At 48.2% G+C, this 21,753-nt stretch overlaps 3 protein-coding genes across 4 annotated transcripts in view; 2 read left to right on the forward strand and 1 right to left on the reverse strand.

Moving 5' to 3' along the window:
• Positions 1 to 9,237, forward strand: part of LOC137346784 (multidrug and toxin extrusion protein 1-like) — a 59,400-nt gene extending 50,163 nt beyond the window's left edge. Inside the window, exon 17 of the mRNA XM_068010627.1 lies at positions 8,886 to 9,237. Within this exon, the coding sequence (XP_067866728.1) occupies positions 8,886 to 9,124 (239 nt within the window). The 3' untranslated portion in view covers positions 9,125 to 9,237. The remainder of the gene's footprint in view (positions 1 to 8,885) is intronic.
• nxn (nucleoredoxin) overlaps positions 1 to 21,753 on the reverse strand; it is a 312,185-nt gene that overhangs the window by 287,780 nt on the left and 2,652 nt on the right. The window contains exons 2-3 of the mRNA XM_068010624.1: positions 21,039 to 21,224; positions 15,169 to 15,503 (exon numbers count right to left, since the gene is read on the reverse strand). Coding sequence (XP_067866725.1) covers positions 15,169 to 15,387 — 219 coding nt within the window. The 5' untranslated portion in view covers positions 15,388 to 15,503; positions 21,039 to 21,224. The remainder of the gene's footprint in view (positions 1 to 15,168; positions 15,504 to 21,038; positions 21,225 to 21,753) is intronic.
• The window catches only part of LOC137346781 (multidrug and toxin extrusion protein 1-like), a 43,872-nt gene continuing 38,876 nt past the window's right edge, over positions 16,758 to 21,753 (forward strand). For both annotated transcript variants that reach the window (XM_068010618.1, XM_068010620.1), the window contains exon 1: positions 16,758 to 17,079. The gene's annotated coding sequence lies outside the window, so the exon portion shown is untranslated. The remainder of the gene's footprint in view (positions 17,080 to 21,753) is intronic.

Genomic DNA, 21,753 nt, shown 5'->3' on the forward strand with positions numbered 1-21,753 from the left:
GTATTGAAGTAATCCAAAACTATGTGTCCAGGAACTTAAATTGGTCACTGTGTTTTTGGCAGGACAGAAATCGAGTCTTTCGAAACGAGTAAAACCCCCCGGGAGCGATGGCTTACCGGTCGAGTTGTACTCGGCCCTGTGGGACTGGGTCGGCCCGGACCTGCTGGAAGTATACGAGAGTATGCTCCTGGCCGGCAGCATGTCAGAGACCATGAGGGAAGGCATCATCACCCTCATTTACAAGCAGAAGGGGGAGAGGGCAGAAATCAGAAATTGGCGGCCCATCTCACTGCTTAATGTTGATTACAAGATTCTATCCAAAGTCATAGCCAGTCGAGTCAAGTCTGCTCTGGAGTTGGTGATTCACCCCGATCAGACCTGTACTGTACCCGGCAGGAAGATCTCTGATAGTCTCGTGCTACTCAGGGATACGATCGCCTACGTACGGGACAGGAGGGTGGACACCTGCCTCATCAGCCTGGACCAGGAGAAGGCTTTTGACAGGATATCGCACACCTACATGATGGACGTGCTTTCCAAAATGGGGTTTGGGGAGGGAATCTGCAATTGGATCCAACTGCTCTACACAAACATCAGTAGCGCAGTGTCAATCAACGGGTGGGAATCTGAAAGTTTCCCGATCAAATCTGGAGTCAGACAGGGCTGTCCTCTGTCCCCGGTCTTGTTTGTTTGCTGTATTGAACCCTTTGCTGAGTCTATTAGGAAGGATGCGAGCATAAGAGGGGTGACAATCCCAGGCAGCGGAGGCACTCAGGTCAAAACCTCCCTGTACATGGATGACGTCGCCGTCTTCTGCTCGGATCCGCTGTCCGTGCGCAGACTGATGAGCATCTGCGACCAGTTCGAACTGGCCTCGGGAGCCAAAGTTAACCACGGCAAGAGCGAGGCCATGTTCTTTGGGAACTGGGCTGACCGATCCTTTGTCCCCTTCACCGTCAGGTCAGATTACCTGAAGGTGCTGGGGATATGGTTCGGAAGGGCCGGGGCGTGCACCAAAACATGGGAGGAGCGAGTAGCCAAGGTACGACAAAAGTTGGGCATGTGGGGGCAGCGATCTCTCTCCATTGTGGGTAAGAACCTGGTCATCAGGTGCGAGGCGCTCACGTTGTTGCTCTACGTGGCGCAGGTCTGGCCCATACCCCACTCCTGCGCCGTGGCAGTCACCCGAGCCATTTTCCGCTTCGTCTGGGGATCTAAAATGGACCGGGTCCGGAGGGACACGATGTTCAAACCTCTGGACATGGGCGGGAAAAATGTACCCAACGTGGCCCTCATCCTGATGACCACCTTCGTGTGCGGCTGCATCAAGCTATGTGTAGATCCCCAGTACGCAAACTCCAAGTGTCACTACGTGCTGAGGTTCTATCTGTCCCCGGTGTTGCGAAGGATGGGCCTGGTCACATTGCCGCGGAACGCACCATGCAGTTGGGCGGCGCCGTACCACCTATCCTTCGTGGAGCAGTTTCTGCGGAAAAACACCTTTGACCACCGGTCCATCAGGCAGTGGTCTGCACGGAATGTCCTCAAGGCCCTACGGGAAAAGGAAACGGTGGATCCTGTCGGATGGTTCCCCGAGCAGACCGTCAAAGTCATTTGGCGGAATGCCTCATCACCAGAACTTTCAAACAAGCACCAAGACGTAGCTTGGCTGGTGGTGAGAAGGGCCCTCCCCGTCAGATCCTTCATGCACACCCGAAGTCTCGCCCCCTCCGCACAGTGCCCCCGCGTTGGCTGTGGTGGGGAAGAGACGGTCGCCCACCTCCTCCTGGAATGTGCCTTTGCAAAGCAGGTGTGGAAAGAGATGCAGTGGTTTTTGTCAAGGTTCATCCCAAGCAGCTCTGTAACACAGGAGTCTGTGCTCTACGGGCTGTTCCCAGGGACGCACACCGAGACAAACATCAACTGCTGCTGGAGGACTATCAATTCGGTGAAAGACGCCCTTTGGTCTGTCCGAAACTTGCTGGTCTTCCAGCGCAAAGAGTTGTCCACCACCGAATGTTGCAGACTGGCACATTCCAAGGTCCAGGACTACGTGCTGAGGGACGCACTAAAGCTTGGGGCAGCCGCAGCAAAGGCTCAATGGGGAAAGACCACAGCGTAAGGTTCCCCCACCAAGCTGGACTGAGGGGCTGGATCCATGGGAAACCCCTCGAACTGTATCGTTAATATTCTCAATTGCTGTAAATGTAAAACTGTAATTGACATGACAATTGTGAAATGGAAGGGTTCGGAAGAAACTCATGACAGTATTGAAGGAAACTGATCTACCTTGCAATGTTTGTATTTTTTGGTGCTGTTTCGAAACTGTTTGGCAATGTAATTTTTACAGATTTTTATGAATAAAGTATATTTTGGAAAATAAAAAAAAAGAAATCAGAAATTGGCGGCCCATCTCACTGCTTAAGGTTGACGACAAGATTCTGTCCAAAGTCATAGCCAGTCGAGTCAAGTCTGCTCTGGAGTTGGTGATCCACCTTGATCAGACCTGTACTGTACCCGGCAGGAAGATCTCTGATAGTCTCGCGCTACTCAGGGATACGATCGCCTACGTACGGGACAGGAGGGTGGACACCTGCCCCATCAGCCTGGACCAGGAGAAGGATTTTGACAGGATATCGCACACCTACATGATGGACGTGCTTTCCAAAATGGGGTTTGGGGAGGGAATCTGCAATTGGATCAAACTGCTCTACACAAACAGTCTCAATCAACGGGTGGAAATCGGAAAGTTTCCCGATCCAATCTGGAGTCAGACAGGGCTGTCCTCTGTCCCCGGTCTTGTTTGTTTGCTGTATTGAACCCTTTGCTGAGTCTATTAGGAAGGATGCGAGCATAAGAGGGGTGACAATCCCAGGCAGCGGAGGCACTCAGGTTAAAACCTCCCTGTACATGGATGACGTCGCCATCTTCTGTTTGGATCCGCTGTCTGTGCGCAGACTGATGAGCATCTGCGACCGGTTCGAACTGGCCTCGGGAGCCAAAGTTAACCACGGCAAGAGCGAGGCCATGTTCTTTGGGAACTGGGCTGACCGATCCTTTGTCCCCTTCACCGTCAGGTCAGATTACCTGAAGGTGCTGGGGATATGGTTCGGAAGGGCCGGGGCGTGCACCAAAACATGGGAGGAGCGAGTAGCCAAGGTACGACAAAAGTTGGGCATGTGGGGGCAGCGATCTCTCTCCATTGTGGGTAAGAACCTGGTCATCAGGTGCGAGGCGCTCACGTTGTTGCTCTACGTGGCGCAGGTCTGGCCCATACCCCACTCCTGCGCCGTGGCAGTCACCCGAGCCATTTTCCGCTTCGTCTGGGGATCTAAAATGGACCGGGTCCGGAGGGACACGATGTTCAAACCTCTGGACATGGGCGGGAAAAATGTACCCAACGTGGCCCTCATCCTGATGACCACCTTCGTGTGCGGCTGCATCAAGCTATGTGTAGATCCCCAGTACGCAAACTCCAAGTGTCACTACGTGCTGAGGTTCTATCTGTCCCCGGTGTTGCGAAGGATGGGCCTGGTCACATTGCCGCGGAACGCACCATGCAGTTGGGCGGCGCCGTACCACCTATCCTTCGTGGAGCAGTTTCTGCGGAAAAACACCTTTGACCACCGGTCCATCAGGCAGTGGTCTGCACGGAATGTCCTCAAGGCCCTACGGGAAAAGGAAACGGTGGATCCTGTCGGATGGTTCCCCGAGCAGACCGTCAAAGTCATTTGGCGGAATGCCTCATCACCAGAACTTTCAAACAAGCACCAAGACGTAGCTTGGCTGGTGGTGAGAAGGGCCCTCCCCGTCAGATCCTTCATGCACACCCGAAGTCTCGCCCCCTCCGCACAGTGCCCCCGCGTTGGCTGTGGTGGGGAAGAGACGGTCGCCCACCTCCTCCTGGAATGTGCCTTTGCAAAGCAGGTGTGGAAAGAGATGCAGTGGTTTTTGTCAAGGTTCATCCCAAGCAGCTCTGTAACACAGGAGTCTGTGCTCTACGGGCTGTTCCCAGGGACGCACACCGAGACAAACATCAACTGCTGCTGGAGGACTATCAATTCGGTGAAAGACGCCCTTTGGTCTGTCCGAAACTTGCTGGTCTTCCAGCGCAAAGAGTTGTCCACCACCGAATGTTGCAGACTGGCACATTCCAAGGTCCAGGACTACGTGCTGAGGGACGCACTAAAGCTTGGGGCAGCCGCAGCAAAGGCTCAATGGGGAAAGACCACAGCGTAAGGTTCCCCCACCAAGCTGGACTGAGGGGCTGGATCCATGGGAAACCCCTCGAACTGTATCGTTAATATTCTCAATTGCTGTAAATGTAAAACTGTAATTGACATGACAATTGTGAAATGGAAGGGTTCGGAAGAAACTCATGACAGTATTGAAGGAAACTGATCTACCTTGCAATGTTTGTATTTTTTGGTGCTGTTTCGAAACTGTTTGGCAATGTAATTTTTACAGATTTTTATGAATAAAGTATATTTTGGAAAATAAAAAAAAAGAAATCAGAAATTGGCGGCCCATCTCACTGCTTAAGGTTGACGACAAGATTCTGTCCAAAGTCATAGCCAGTCGAGTCAAGTCTGCTCTGGAGTTGGTGATCCACCTTGATCAGACCTGTACTGTACCCGGCAGGAAGATCTCTGATAGTCTCGCGCTACTCAGGGATACGATCGCCTACGTACGGGACAGGAGGGTGGACACCTGCCCCATCAGCCTGGACCAGGAGAAGGATTTTGACAGGATATCGCACACCTACATGATGGACGTGCTTTCCAAAATGGGGTTTGGGGAGGGAATCTGCAATTGGATCAAACTGCTCTACACAAACAGTCTCAATCAACGGGTGGAAATCGGAAAGTTTCCCGATCCAATCTGGAGTCAGACAGGGCTGTCCTCTGTCCCCGGTCTTGTTTGTTTGCTGTATTGAACCCTTTGCTGAGTCTATTAGGAAGGATGCGAGCATAAGAGGGGTGACAATCCCAGGCAGCGGAGGCACTCAGGTTAAAACCTCCCTGTACATGGATGACGTCGCCATCTTCTGTTTGGATCCGCTGTCTGTGCGCAGACTGATGAGCATCTGCGACCGGTTCGAACTGGCCTCGGGAGCCAAAGTTAACCACGGCAAGAGCGAGGCCATGTTCTTTGGGAACTGGGCTGACCGATCCTTTGTCCCCTTCACCGTCAGGTCAGATTACCTGAAGGTGCTGGGGATATGGTTCGGAAGGGCCGGGGCGTGCACCAAAACATGGGAGGAGCGAGTAGCCAAGGTACGACAAAAGTTGGGCATGTGGGGGCAGCGATCTCTCTCCATTGTGGGTAAGAACCTGGTCATCAGGTGCGAGGCGCTCACGTTGTTGCTCTACGTGGCGCAGGTCTGGCCCATACCCCACTCCTGCGCCGTGGCAGTCACCCGAGCCATTTTCCGCTTCGTCTGGGGATCTAAAATGGACCGGGTCCGGAGGGACACGATGTTCAAACCTCTGGACATGGGCGGGAAAAATGTACCCAACGTGGCCCTCATCCTGATGACCACCTTCGTGTGCGGCTGCATCAAGCTATGTGTAGATCCCCAGTACGCAAACTCCAAGTGTCACTACGTGCTGAGGTTCTATCTGTCCCCGGTGTTGCGAAGGATGGGCCTGGTCACATTGCCGCGGAACGCACCATGCAGTTGGGCGGCGCCGTACCACCTATCCTTCGTGGAGCAGTTTCTGCGGAAAAACACCTTTGACCACCGGTCCATCAGGCAGTGGTCTGCACGGAATGTCCTCAAGGCCCTACGGGAAAAGGAAACGGTGGATCCTGTCGGATGGTTCCCCGAGCAGACCGTCAAAGTCATTTGGCGGAATGCCTCATCACCAGAACTTTCAAACAAGCACCAAGACGTAGCTTGGCTGGTGGTGAGAAGGGCCCTCCCCGTCAGATCCTTCATGCACACCCGAAGTCTCGCCCCCTCCGCACAGTGCCCCCGCGTTGGCTGTGGTGGGGAAGAGACGGTCGCCCACCTCCTCCTGGAATGTGCCTTTGCAAAGCAGGTGTGGAAAGAGATGCAGTGGTTTTTGTCAAGGTTCATCCCAAGCAGCTCTGTAACACAGGAGTCTGTGCTCTACGGGCTGTTCCCAGGGACGCACACCGAGACAAACATCAACTGCTGCTGGAGGACTATCAATTCGGTGAAAGACGCCCTTTGGTCTGTCCGAAACTTGCTGGTCTTCCAGCGCAAAGAGTTGTCCACCACCGAATGTTGCAGACTGGCACATTCCAAGGTCCAGGACTACGTGCTGAGGGACGCACTAAAGCTTGGGGCAGCCGCAGCAAAGGCTCAATGGGGAAAGACCACAGTGTAAGGTTCCCCCACCAAGCTGGACTGAGGGGCTGGATCCATGGGAAACCCCTCGAACTGTATCGTTAATATTCTCAATTGCTGTAAATGTAAAACTGTAATTGACATGACAATTGTGAAACGGAAGGGTTCGGAAGAAACTCATGACAGTATTGAAGGAAACTGATCTACCTTGCAATGTTTGTATTTTTTGGTGCTGTTTCGAAACTGTTTGGCAATGTAATTTTTACAGATTTTTATGAATAAAGTATATTTTGGAAAATAAAAAAAAAGAAATCAGAAATTGGCGGCCCATCTCACTGCTTAAGGTTGACGACAAGATTCTGTCCAAAGTCATAGCCAGTCGAGTCAAGTCTGCTCTGGAGTTGGTGATCCACCTTGATCAGACCTGTACTGTACCCGGCAGGAAGATCTCTGATAGTCTCGCGCTACTCAGGGATACGATCGCCTACGTACGGGACAGGAGGGTGGACACCTGCCCCATCAGCCTGGACCAGGAGAAGGATTTTGACAGGATATCGCACACCTACATGATGGACGTGCTTTCCAAAATGGGGTTTGGGGAGGGAATCTGCAATTGGATCAAACTGCTCTACACAAACAGTCTCAATCAACGGGTGGAAATCGGAAAGTTTCCCGATCCAATCTGGAGTCAGACAGGGCTGTCCTCTGTCCCCGGTCTTGTTTGTTTGCTGTATTGAACCCTTTGCTGAGTCTATTAGGAAGGATGCGAGCATAAGAGGGGTGACAATCCCAGGCAGCGGAGGCACTCAGGTTAAAACCTCCCTGTACATGGATGACGTCGCCATCTTCTGTTTGGATCCGCTGTCTGTGCGCAGACTGATGAGCATCTGCGACCGGTTCGAACTGGCCTCGGGAGCCAAAGTTAACCACGGCAAGAGCGAGGCCATGTTCTTTGGGAACTGGGCTGACCGATCCTTTGTCCCCTTCATCGTCAGGTCAGACTACCTGAAGGTGCTGGGGATATGGTTCGGAAGGGCCGGGGCGTGCACCAAAACATGGGAGGAGCGAGTAGCCAAGGTACGACAAAAGTTGAGCATGTGGGGGCAGCGATCTCTCTCCATTGTGGGTAAGAAACTGGTCATCAGGTGCGAGGCGCTCACGTTGTTGCTGTACGTGGCGCAGGTCTGGCCCATACACCACTCCTGCACTGTGGCAGTCACCAGAGCCATTTTCTGCTTCATCTGGGGATCTAAAATGGACCGGGTCCGGAGGGACACGATGTTCAAATCTCTGGATAAGGGCGGGAAAAATGTACCCAACGTGGCCCTCGTCCTGATGACCACCTTCGTGTGCGGCTGCATCAAGCTGTGTGTAGACCTCCAGTACGCAAACTCCAAGTGTCACTACGTGCTAAGGTTCTATCTGTCCCCGGTGTTGCGAAGGATGGGCCTGGTCACATTGCCGCGGAACGCTCCATGCAGTTGGACCGTGAAGTGCCACCTATCCTTCGTGCAGCAGTTTCTGCAGGAAAACACCTTTGACCACCGATCCATCAGGCAGTGGTCTGCACGGAATGTCCTCAAGGCCCTACGGGAAAAGGAGACGGTGGATCCTGTCAGAAGGTTCCCCGAGCAGACCGTCAAAGTCATTTGGCGGAATGCCTCATCACCAGAACTTTCAAACAAGCACCAAGATTTAGCTTGACTGGTGGTGAGAAGGGCCCTCCCCGTCAGATCCTTCATGCACGCCCGAAGTCTCGCCCCCTCCGCACAGTGCCCCCGCGTTGGCTGTGGTGGGGAAGAGACGGTCGCCCACCTCCTCCTGGAATGTGTCTTTGCAAAGCAGGTGTGGAAAGAGATGCAGTGGGTTTTGTTGAGGTTCATCACAAGCAGCTCTGTAACACAGGAGTCTGTGCTCTACGGGCTGTTCCCAAGGACGCACACCGAGACAAACATCAACTGCTGCTGGAGGACTATCAATTTGGTGAAAGACGCCCTTTGGTCTGCCCGAAACTTGCTGGTCTTCCAGCGCAAAGAGTTGTCCACCACCGAATGTTGCAGACTGGCACATTCCAAGGTCCAGGACTACGTGCTGAGAGACGCACTAAAGCTTGGGGCAGCCACAGCAAAGGCTCAATGGGGAAAGACCACAGTGTAAGGTCCCCCCACCAAGCTGGACTGAGAGGCTGGATCCATGGGAAACCCCTCGAACTGTATCGGGAAAATTTTGTGTGCTGTAAAATGTAAAAATGTATCTGGCATGACAATGAAATGGAAGGGTTGTGAGGCAACTCATGATTGTATAGAAGGAAACTGATCACCTTTGCACTGTTTGTATTTTTTGACTTGATGCTGTTTTAAACTGTTTGGGAATGTAATTTTTACAGATTTTTATGAATAAAGTATATTTTGGAAATAAAAAACAAAGAAATCCTGTATATATCGTGGTATCGCCAATGGCTGGTAGTCATGGAAGAGATCATTGGTCTGATCACCAGCCCTTCTTAAAAAATTGTATCAGCTGGTACCATCTTGTACTTACAACTTTTCAATGTGACTTTCCTTCACAGAATTGAACACAGAAAACAGTGCAGTGGTTCCAGTGCCCAATGTTTGTCAAGTGGAACAAAAGATAGACCAGGACCGGGTGACAGATGGATCTTCCATTCTGGACATTGGCGTTACCACAGTTGGAGAAATCTTGTCCACAAAACAACTGATCATTCGTCGTGGCCTAGCCTTCCTTTCAGGACCACTTGTACTGGCAATTGGATTAGTGATACACTTTATTCTTGCAAAGGACATGTAGACCCCAGTGAACATTGCAGAGACAAAGCAAGATTATTTTCTGCAGCATGAATATAAAGACTGTGCCCTAAGGACAACAGAGGTCAAAGTTCACACAAAATCTGGCTGTCACTACTGAGAAACTCCAATCAACTGCATAATAAAAAAAAAATTAACAATGATCAGTTAAGAACAGATTTCCAAATATCTTATGCACAGTTGAAGGGCTGAATGTTATGGATGCCCGAGGGATGGGAAAGGAGGCGTGGGGTGGAGGGACCATAAATCGTGTCGTAAGACAGGTCGGAGTGCCTGTTGCCCTCCCCGACACCTTCCAATTTAGTCCAGAGTGGGGAAGGCCGAGAATGGCCTTCCCACCCAGGCCAATTGAGGCCTTTACATGGCCAATTAATGGCCACTTAAGGGCCTCTTCCTGCCTCCACCTCAATTTAATAGAAGGCGGAGGGGTGCACCGCTGTGTGGAGACACCGTCAGGTAAATTGGCAGCCTCCTAGCGGGGTTGAGGGGGTGTCCTTTTTTCGGGGGTAATCCAGGGCCCCTGCGGTGGCAATCTGCACCCCCTGGGATGACTCCCCCCACCCCATTCCCGGAGCCTGCCTGAATGGACCTGGCAACCCTGACCTCACTCACCCCTCCTGAGGTTTTCTCTCCCCTCGGTAGTACCGGCAGTGGCCACTGCTCCCTTCCGATTGGTCAGCAGCTCTTGGAGGCAGGAGCTCGTCCCTTAAAGGGATGGTGTCCTGGGTGGCAGGCTGTTAATTGCCTGCCCACCGTGAAATAGCAATGGGGTCCGAAGGAGGGCCGAGGCGCGGTCTCACCCACCCCCCACCCCACCTTCCAGCCCACTGCCCGAAACCCCATCATCAGAACAAAATTCAGCCTGAAATTTCACATGAATGGTTTTAGGTTTTGGGCTTGAAAAGACCATTTCCACATTGAGTCTGAGTGAGCAAGCTACCAGTCTTGCGAGCAGAGTGTGCATTTCTTATACTAGATGGCAACAGCATGGCTTAATTATATCTTTTGGCCAACATCCCAGATTCCTTCATCGCGCTCCCTGGGTATGTTTTGTCCCACCAGTAGGACAGACCCTCCAGAGGTGGAGATACAGTAATATACAGTCAGTGGAGGGGTGAGCTGACCGTGGGAGTCTTCAGCAAGACATCAGTTCACATGCAGTTATAACTTCAGGTCAAATGTAAGCATGGAAACCTGTCACTGATTGCCAAGAGAGAATCTAACCACCTTCCCTTGACATTCAATGGCATTATGATCGCTGAATCCCCCACTATCAACATCCTGGGGGTTACCATTGACCAGAAAGTGAACTGAAGTAGCCATATAAATATCATGGCTACAAGAGCAGGTCAGAGGCTAGGAATCTTGCAGTGGGTAACTCACCTCCTGATTCCCCAAAGCCTGTCCACCATCTACAAGGCACAAGTCAGGAGTGTGATGGAATACTCTCCACTTGCCTGGATGGGTGCAGCTCCAACAACACTCAAGAAGCTCGACACCATCCAGGACAAAGCAGCCTGCTTGATTGGCACCCCATCTACAAACATTCACTCCCTCCATCACCGACACACAGTGGCAGCAGTGTGTACCACAGCAGTGTGCACTGCAGCAATGCACCAAGGCTCCTTAGACAGCACCTTCCAAACCTGCGACTTCGACCACCTAGAAGGACAAGGTGCACTTGCATGGGAACACCACACCTGCAAGTTCCCCTCCAAGTCATACACCATCCTGGCTTGGAACTATATCGCTGTTCCTTCACTGTCGCTGGGTCAAAATCCTGGAACTCCCTTCCTAACAGCACTGTGGGTATACCTACCCCACAAGGACTGCAGCAATTCAAGAAGGCAGCTCACCAGCACCTTCTCAAGGGCAATTAGGGATGGGCAATAAATGCTGGCCTCGCCAGCAATGCCCACATCCCATGAACGAATAAAAAAAACCATCTTCCACCCTTCCTCAGATAATGATTCGGTATTTGCTGCATGGTTAACACCACTTGGAGGAAGCGCTGAGAGTAGAAAGGGTGCAGGACGTATTTTATTTGAGAATCTTCTATGCCCATCACTAAGAGTGGCTTGGTAGTAACACCAAGATTAAAATCAAGGATGCTCAAGAGGCTAGAATTTGAGAAGTGCAGATATCTTGGAGGGTTGTAGGGCTGGAGGGGATTATGCAGCTAGGAAGGAGCAAGACCATGGAGGAATTTGAAAACAAGGATGAGAGTTGTAAAATTGCTTAACCGAAAGCCAATGTAGGTCAGTGAGCACAGTTTGGCCACCAGCTTGGGGTGAGTTGGGACACAGACAGCAGAGTTTTTGATGGCCTCAGGTTTACGGAGGGTCGACTATGGGAGGATGGCGAGAAATGTATTGGAGTATTCAAGTCTAGAGGTAACAAAGGAATGGATGAGGTTTCAGCAGCAGATGAGCTGAGGCAGGGGTGGGGTTGGGCAATGTTATCGAGGTGGAAATAGGCAGTCTTAGCAATGGAGCAGATATGTGGTGGAAAGTTCATCACAGTGTCAAGTATGACACCAAGGTTGCAAACAGTCTGGTTCAGCCTCAGATATTTGCCAGGGAAAGGGATGGAGTTGGTGGACAGGGAACGGAGTTTATGATGTGGACAGTGGCTTCAGTCTTCTGAATAGTTAATGGGAGTAAATTTCTGATCTTCCAGTATTGGGTGTCGGCGTTGAGAGCAGTGGTGGTGAGGTAGTGGTGGGTGTCGCATCGAACACACGGAAACTGATATATTTTCAGATGATGTTGCATCATGTAGATTAGAAATACGAGAGTGCCGAGAATAGATCCTTGGGGGACACCAGAGCTAACACTTAGGGAGCAGGAAGAGAAGCCATTGCAGGTGATTCTCTGGCTATGACTAGATACATAATTAGAATTAGAATTAGAACATTACAGCACAATACAGGCCCTTCGGCCCTCGATGTTGCACCGACCTGTGAAACCATCTGACCTACACTATTCCATTTTCATCCATATGTCTATCCAATGACCACTTAAATGCCCTTAAAGTTGGCGAGTCTACTACTGTTGCAGGCAGGGCGTTCCACGCCCCTACTACTCTCTGAGTAAAGAAACTACCTCTAACATCTGTCCTATATCTTTCACCCCTCAACTTAAAGCTATGTCCCCTCATGTTTGCCATCACCATCCGAGGAAAAAGACTCTCACTATCCACCCTATCTAACCCTCTGATTATCTTATATGTCTCTATTAAGTCATCCCTCCTCCTCCTTCTCTCCAACGAAAACAACCTCAAGTCCCTCAGCCTTTCCTCGTAAGACCTTCCCTCCATACCAGGCAGCATCCTAGTAAATCTCCACTGCACCCTTTCCAAAGCTTCCACATCCTTCCTATAATGCGGTGACCAGAACTGCACGCAATACTCCAGGTGCGGCCTCACCAGAGTTTTGTACAGCTGCAGCATGACCCCGTGGCTCCGAAACTCGATCCCCCTACTAATAAAAGCTAACACACCATATGCCTTCTTAACAGCCCTATTAACCTGGGTAGCAACTTTCAGGGATTTATGCACCTGGACACCAAGATCTCTCTGCTCATCTACACTACCAAGAATCTTCCCATTAGCCCAGTACTCTGCATTCCTGTTACTCCTTCCAAAGTGAATCACCTCACACTTTTCCGCATTAAACTCCATTTGCCATCTCTCAGCCCAGCTCTGCAGCCTATCTATGTCCCTCTGTACCCTACAACATCCTTCGGCACTATCCACAACTCCACCGACCTTCGTGTCATCCACAAATTTACTAACCCACCCTTCTACACACTCATCCAGGTCATTTATAAAAATGACAAACAGCAGTGGCCCCAAAACAGATCCTTGCGGTACACCACTAGTAACTAAACTCCAGGATGAACATTTGCCATCAACCACCACCCTCTGTCTTCTTTCAGCTAACCAATTTCTGATCCAAAGCTCTAAATCACCTTCAACCCCATACTTCCATATTTTCTGCAATAGCCTACCGACATAAGAACGACACCAGGCGAGTGTCTTCCCACCCAGCTGGACAACGATGAAGAGACATTGGAAGTGGATGGTGTGTCAACCAAAAAGGACAAGAAGCGATAATTTGCCGTTGTCACAGTCACATAAGATGTCATTTGTGACTTGATAAGAGCCATTTCAATCGTGTGACAGGACTGAAACCTGATTGGAGGGATTTGGGGAGGCAGTGGAGTTGTGGTAATGTCACTAGACTGGTAATCCAGAGGCCCAGGCTAAAGCCTTGGGGACATGGGTTCGAATCCTACCATGGCAGATGGTGAAATTTGAATTCAATTAATCAAAAAAATCTGGAATTAAAAAGATTGTCCAATGGTGACCATGAAACCATTGTCGATTGTTGGTTCACTAATATCCTTTAGGGAAGGAAATCTGCCGTCTTTACCTGGTCTGGCCTACATGTTGATTCTTAACTGCCCTCTGAAATGGCCTAGCAAGCCATTCAGTTTCTCAAGGGCAATTAGGTATAGGCATACCAGCGACGCCCACATCCCTTGAACAAATAAAAATAAGGAATTCTGGGAAAGATGGCACAGATTTGAGAGGTGGCAACACTGTGAAGGACTGGAGGGGAAATCGAGGTTACAGAAGGGGGCAGTGGTTTGCAAGGATGGAATGGTCAGTGGTTAGTTTTTTGAGGAGGGGGTGATGATGACAGATTTGAAGGAGAGGGGAACAGGTACCTCAGGCGGGAGAACTGTTAACAATATCAACTAAAATAGGAGCCAGGAAAGGCCAGCAATTTAGTGGAGATTGACCACTGATATATATTAAATATATATATGAAAAAGTTACACCACAATTACATTCACCAGTCTCCCCCTACCCCAGCACTCATTGATAAAAAAATTATAGTGTAAAAGATTCTCTATGTTTTTAAATTAAATAGTCTGATTAAAGGTTGCCATAAAATTGATTACACTTGTTGAAATATCCTCAGTTTGGTCACCAGTGATACTGTGGGAAGTGTCCACATCTCTTTAAACACAACACACAAAAACCTTCATGAATGGGGAAGGATAGGCTTTCTGTGCAAAACACACTCTCATTACAAGTCCTCTACTGCCTCGTGGTGCATATTATGAACTGTTACATGTCTGATAGGAAGCAGATCATTTGATTTTAATCCCTCAGACCAGATTAGAGGCAGATTTCAAAAGTGTCCTTTCTGTTTTGGAAGTTATTATTGAATCTGCTTCCACTGTCCATTCAGGCAGCGCATCCCAGATGCAGCAACTCACTGCGTAAGGAAAGAAAACCTCATCTCCCTCTGGTTCATTTGCCAGTTATATTGAATCTTTGTTCGCTGATTATCGACCTTAATAATGCTAGAAATATTTTAATACATTTTAGGATTCCTGTGATGGTATAAAGCTCACAGTCAAACAAAGAATAGCCATTTGGGTGTGGTTGCAGAAATTAACTGGAAAGTAGCCAAACCTTCAGCAGTGGTGAAGAAAGAAGCATATTCTGGAAGAATTTCCCACCCATGATCCCAAGATTTGCAGCAAACATCAGTGAGATTCCAATGGAAAAGCCAATGAGATAAAATCCCACTAGGTTACCGTTACCTTCCAGTCACTGAGCTGGATTTTATGGGCCCCCCACCGAGGTGAGATTGGAGACGGGGGAGCCCATAGAATTGCAACGGGTGGCAGGGGCCAGAGGGTCTGTTGCCGCTCCATCGGCAAGCAATTTTTCCAGGGGTGGGATAGGCCAACGATGGCCTTCCCGTCCAGAAGCCAATTGAGGCCCATAAGTGACCTATTAACGGCCACACGGGGAGGGTGCCTTGTCAATCGAGAGGTGGGGGGGGGGGGTCCCTCCTCAGTGGGAAATCTGTAGCCCATGAAGGGCCCTGGCTGGGAAGCAATGCACCTTCCAGGATCCACCTACCCCTGGGTTTTACAACCGCCCCCCCAACCTCCCCTCACAGGGGCCTTCCACACTGGCCGCGACAACCCCACCTCACTTAACTGAGATCCGGTGTTCCAGCGATGGGCCTGGGTCCAAGGCATCTGTAATACCGGCAGTGGACACCACTCCCGGTAGCACTGCCGACGTCGCTGAGCTGCTGGCCCTGTGATTGGCTGGCAGCTCCTGGAGACGGTATCCATGTCTTAAAAGAGGCGGGGATCCCGGGACAGGACACATCAACTTCGAAACACCAGATGATAACTCCAGGGCAGGGGTCATGAACAGACCGAGGCGGTTCCCCCCCGTTGTATCAGCCTGACACCGGGAGCCCCGCCTCCTCCACAAAATCCAGCCCTTGGCTTCTCAGCTCCTCTTAACACTCCACCATTTACACTCTGTGTAAATAGATAAAGAGAACATATTAGTTACCACATCATCAATTTTGCTTTTTTTGAGGTAAGGGTATTCAGCGATAAGGAGCGAATGGAGCCAAGACCTGATTGAATGGCGAAGCAAGCTCGAGGGGCTGAATGGCCTACTCCTGTTCCTATGTTTTCTACAGTATGAAGCTTCCTGTGGCCACCTTTTGATCAACTTTAGTAAAGATATTTAAAAGTAACAAATAGAAACTCTTTTTCTGAATTTGTGAAGCCATTGGACAGCAGTTGTTCAGATAAAACCCATGGGGCACAGGTGCACTGAAGGAGAAAATATCACCAACAATCTTAATTTCGACTTAAACCTATTTGTATAAATTCTTAAAGGTTCTGTTTTAATGCTCACAGCCCTGGCATCAAACAATTGGTTAGTAGTGACTAATGGTAACACATCCCCAACTAATCGAATAAATTTATCTATCAGAGGGAGAGAGGGGTGACAAGAGAGCTTTCAGGCATTTCTGAATTCACTTTGTAAACTATATGCAGTTGAGTTTTTAATGTTTGTAGAATTTTTTTTTCTACTAACTTGTCAGTGCTGAAGATATAACCGATCACATTGCGTTCAGTTTCCTGTATCACACAAATCACTAAAGCATTGAACCCTGTTCAAGTGGAAGGACGAGAAATTACTATCGAAAGTTCGATATGCAAATAATTCTGACCAACTAGTCTATTATAAATTCCAGGCAACCCACTTAAATGAAAACAGCAATTCAGAGTCTCTTTTCTCCACCACCCATGTGACTTGAGCATATACTGCAGGCTGACATTCCAGTGCAGAACTGAGGGAGTGCTGCATTATCAGAGGTGCTAAACTGAGGCCCCGTTTGCTTGCTCAAGTGGATGTAAAGGATCCACCGTTTCAAACGGGAGCAGGGATGTTATCCCTTATTTCCAGGCCAACATTTATCCCTCAGTCAACATCAGTAAAAAGATTATCTGGTCAATATCATATTGCTGTTTTGTGGAATCTTGCTGTGCACAAATTGGCTGCAGCATTTCCTACATTCCAACAACGAACACTGCAAAAGTAGTTTATTGGCCATCTTTCTTAATGTCTTCCTAACTTAATCAACTTATTACAGAATATAGACTTTAACCATCACTTGCCGGATTATGCATTAGTGAATTAAACAGCCTAAGATTTAATAAATAATTGGAGTTTCAAAATGCAAAGCAATGTTCATGTGTCCATTTGGCTCTTTGTATTGAAATAGTTTAAGTTTCACAAATGTTAAATGTGTAACTGTGGGAGGCACTTAGCATAGGACAATATCCTTTTAGCTGGAAAGTCTTTTCCGTGGACTCTATTCTGTTTTAAGTTGACCAGGTTTAGTAGGACAGAGAAGTGGAGGATCCTAAATGAACACTGTCCTTACAGTTACTCCACCTCCTTCTCCACAAACATCAGTTAATTTCTGTTGTGACTGCGACTTCGGAGAGTCCCAGTGATCTGCAATTACTGATCCGAATATATCGAGGTGGAGGAACACGGAGACTGTTAAACTTTCTATCGAGGATCAAGGAAAAGGTAAATTTCATTGGCGGGTGGTGGGGAAACCCACATCAGTAAGTCCTCTGCTCCAAAGCTTCTGGAACAACTGGACACATTGTGCAGCTTCTGGGGGAGCGGGGAACCAAACCAGGTGCCCTGATATAATGAGATCGATAAAAGACTAACATCAGCAAAAAAATTATTGCCCAGAATTTCCTGTATAGTTGCAAAAGAAAACCCCAGTGTAACTGCAGTGCAATGCTGGCTTCTGAATCCTACCCCTTCTCACGCTACGTCCGAATTTCCTGGATGTTTCTCATCCGCCAGAACCTCCTCCACTTATTAAGTGTTATAGGGCGGTCAATGTGAATTTCCTGTATTTACGCTATTGCTGAAACTCACAACCAAAAGTGCATGTGTTACAGGGCCCCTTGTCACTTCATCTCGGCTTAACTCAGCTCTGAACAATAATTGGTTGTTTAAGATAGGACAAAACTCACTCACCATTCCGGCTTTGGGCAAATGCAAGTGCATTGCACTACTTAGTTCATTGCATGTTTATGTTTCCATTCACATTTGCACATATTGGGCTGAATTCGACCAGCCCCTTGGAGACAGGCTGGGAGACAGGAAGGCTGGCAAACTAGTGCTGGTGCGCTCAATCTCTTCCTGCCACCATATGATTTTTCCAGTGGTCAGACAGCCTGCCCACTCGGAGCCCAATTGAGCCACTTATGTGGCCAATTAAAGGTGTCTTCCTGCCTCCATTGACATTTTAGCAGTAGCTGGGGTGCTATCTGCCACATGGGGAGACCCCCAGGTAAGCCCTGGTGGACTCCAGCTTTGGGACCCTCCTTTTTGGGCACTCTTTGGCTTACAGAGGGGCCCCTGGTGGCAATGCCATCACCTGTCCCCCAGCAACTCCGCCCCTGCCACCCATCCTGGGCCTGCCTGACTTTCCCCTGTACTCCCATACCCCACTTACCTGACTTTGAGGGTGCATGGCCATCGATGTTCATCCTCATCCTGCAGGTGCAGTGGCCAGTGCGAGAGGCTGCTGAGCTGTTGGCCCTCTGATTGGGCCAGCAGCTCTTGGGGCTGGGCTGCCATCTTTAATAGGGAATGGCAACCCCATTGGCAGGCACTTTAATTGGCTGTGACCAGCAAAATGCTGCCCTGGGACCTGCTGCTCGTCGAGGGTCGTTCCCCCCTCCCACTGCTTTCAGACCCAGTGGTGGGACCTTGTCACCTTCGCTAAATCTAACCCATTTACACCACAAAATAGCAGATAAATGAACTTGAAATGGACATGCAAGATCATTGTCTGCTCGTAAATACTGTAACTTTGCAAGTATTGGAATGTTCCATCTTAAGCATCACATCTTTCTATTTTCTTGCCTTTTAAGTTTACCATTAGCTAAAAACCTGGTGCTTGTAGTAAGTTTCAATGTTCCAAGTAATGGCTTTACCAGTGTTTTAGGCCCATCTGCTTTGTGCCCAGAAAGGCAGTTAGGTGTTAAGTGATATTTTCTTGAGATATGCAGCCCAAATTCATCCACAAATCCATGGCGTTTGACACTAGTCAGTCCTGAGCAATGTGACTTTCTCCCGTGTGACTATAATTGTTGCCATATATGCTGGGTGAACTGCCCAATGAAACCACGAGAGCCGTCTCTGTTTTTTCTGATAGTTAAGGTGTAATTTGTTATATAAATATTAACCATGATCTGTCTGTTTCTTCATGTTTAATTTATGTGGTTTTGATTTGAGTGTGTTACAAGGGTTTTATCTTTTGTACTAAAATCTTAGAATTCAGTGTGTTTTAAAAAACTGAAAAAAACGTTTTTCAGTGGACATTGACACCTGCAAATAGCTGAAATTTTTGGATGTTGACTTTGTATACAAGAATAGGAAAGAAAGCAATTTCAAGGAAGCCAGCCAGGGGTTTTGACCTCCTCAGAGCAACACTTTGAATGAGAGGAGAGACTCTGTGTCTGGTCATGTGATTGGCACAGGAAGGTTTGTTTTCACTTTGGACCCTTTTAAAAAATAACAGTGAGTTGAACAAAGAGCAGGCATTTGAAATTTGCTTTATGACCTGCCTGGAGATCAAAGTGGAAGACCCAGAAAAAGACCTCTCTCTGTAAAGGATACCTCAAGAGGGCAGAGAAACTGTGAGGGTGATGCCTCACCTAGTTGAAGTGCCACAGGGGAGTGCAGTAGAATTTGAACAAATACCTGCAAGCAGCAATGTCCCAGAGGACAAAGGGAAAATTAGCAAAGAATCCACCCCCACACAGGAGAAAAGGGAACCAACAATGCCCTGAAGTGAACATCACTCATCAGAGCACTAAAAGTGAGGTCAGAGTGGATCCACCCACTGCCAACGCCCATGATCAGAGTTACAAACCAAGCCACTCTAACTGACATAATCCATGAGTGAAACTTCTCAGCGAGTTCACACGCTACACAGGACACTGAGTATATCCTTCACCCCTACTCTACCTCAAAGTGGACATCAGTCAACAGTGCAGAGTTAAATCATTCATTCATTAAGCTTTATTATCTATGGTGATGGAAGTCTTAAAAACTGACATAATTAATGTTTGATTGCTTGTATGTAGCAATCCTGCAAAAGCAGTGAACCCTAAATGTAGATGCTGTAACTCCTGCAGCTCTGAAAGGACAATTGTTAAAAATTAACCATCCCCCTGCAGACGCCAACAGGAACAAAGGCACCCTGGATAATTATGGAAATGTGCAAACCTCAAACCTCCCCAAAAATCACATGTTTATTGGGATGCCTAGTCCCAACTTATTGCAAGCTGATAGTGAAGAATCTTTAAATTCTCTTGGGCATCACATAACTATCTCAGACCCACCTCAAAGGGGCAGTTTAAAGCAGCACTGCTACAGTGAAAAGACAGGCTGTAACAATTTTAAGATTTCTAATGAATGAGAATGAATGAGAGAAATGTATGTGTGCTTTCCTGTATTGTCTCTTCCTTCTAATTTAGAATGAAATGCTCCCCCTAATATCACATTTCATTCGGTGAGTGGTGTAGGTGCAACGGAAACCACCCCAGCCAAATGAAAACATTAATTTTGTCGTATGGAACATTACTTGAATTTTTTATTAGACATTGAACATAACTTGTTTAAAAAGACCACAGAGCTGAATGGCTGAAAATATAGTTGCACTTTTGCATTCCGAGGGACAGTTGCATAGAGAGACATTGGAAGTGCTCACTGATTCAATTAACAAGATTGATCTGGGCAACAGTGATGATCCACATCTTGTCTGTGTAATTTTAACTGAGTTAGAGTGGTAAGGTTAATAAACTTACATCTTTCTTGTTTAAACCTAAGAAAGCCTGTCTGGCTGGTTCATTTACAATTACAATTAGAGAGCAGTGAACTAGGACCCACTGAAATGAAGCTCAAAACACTGTGTTTTAAACATTAAACCCTGTTATGACCAAACCAGGAAAGAGGCAAGAGGGGAGCCTGAGCCCCCTTCTTCACCCAGTCATAACAAAAGGTTCAGCGTAACCTCCTTGCGTATGTACTTTATACCTCTGTTTATGAAGCACAAGATCCCATATGCTTTCACTCTCTCAATATGTCCTGCCACCTTGAAAGATATATGCAAGTGAACCCACAGGCCCCTTGACCCCTGCGCACTCTTTAGCACTGTATACATTGCTTCTCCCTATCCCTTCGGCCAAAATACAACACCTCACGCTTTTCTGTATTAAGTTGCATCTGCCACTTGTCTGTCTATTCTGCTAGCCTATCTATGTCCTGTTGCAGTCAATTGTATCGTCCTCACTGTTTGCCACACCTTCAAATTTGGTATCATCGGAACATTTTGAAAATTTACTCTATAATCCAATATCCAAGTCATTTATGTGCATCAAAAAAAGTGGTCCTAGCACTGACCCTTGGGGAGCACCACTGTCTAACATTCTCCAGTCTGAAAAATAACTACTTACCACAACTTGTTGTTTTTTGTCCTGTTGAACTTAAGGGCGAGGATTATTACCTACAGTGAGACAGCATTTTTGGAGAACCTTCGTCACGTGGACTGAAATGGTTCAAGAAGAAGTCTCACCACCAGCTTCTCAAAGGTCAACTAGGGATGGCCAATAAATGCCCGGCTTGTCAGCCACACCCACGTTCTGAAAATGAGTAAGAAGCACACAAATGTCACTGGACATGAACGAATCTCAGCAGCTTTATCTCAGAAGCAAAGTTTTGGCTGTATCAATATTTACAAAAAATGACCATTATCTCTCAAATCACTCTAACTGACATAATCCATGAATGCAACTTCTCAGCGAGTTCACACGCTACACAGGACACTGAGTACATCCTTCACCCCTACTCTACATCAAAGTGGACACCAGCCAACAGTGCAGAGTTAAATCATTCATTCATTAAGCTTTATTATCTATGATGATGGAAGTTTTAAAAACTGACATAATTAATGTTTGATTGCTTATATGTAGCAATCCTGCAAAAGCAGTGAACCCTAAATGTAGATGCTGCAACTCCTGCAGCTCTGAAAGGACAATTATTAAAAATTAATCATGACCAAATATCTTGTGCTCGCCTGGATGACAGGTTTTGTGGTGGGGGGCGCGGAGAATTAGAGCGTTGCGACCGCCACAGAACCCGATGCCACGATTCCCGGTTCCAATATTCCCG

Source organism: Heterodontus francisci, chromosome 30 (genome assembly GCF_036365525.1).
Source record: "Heterodontus francisci isolate sHetFra1 chromosome 30, sHetFra1.hap1, whole genome shotgun sequence".
Lineage (NCBI taxonomy): Eukaryota > Metazoa > Chordata > Chondrichthyes > Heterodontiformes > Heterodontidae > Heterodontus > Heterodontus francisci.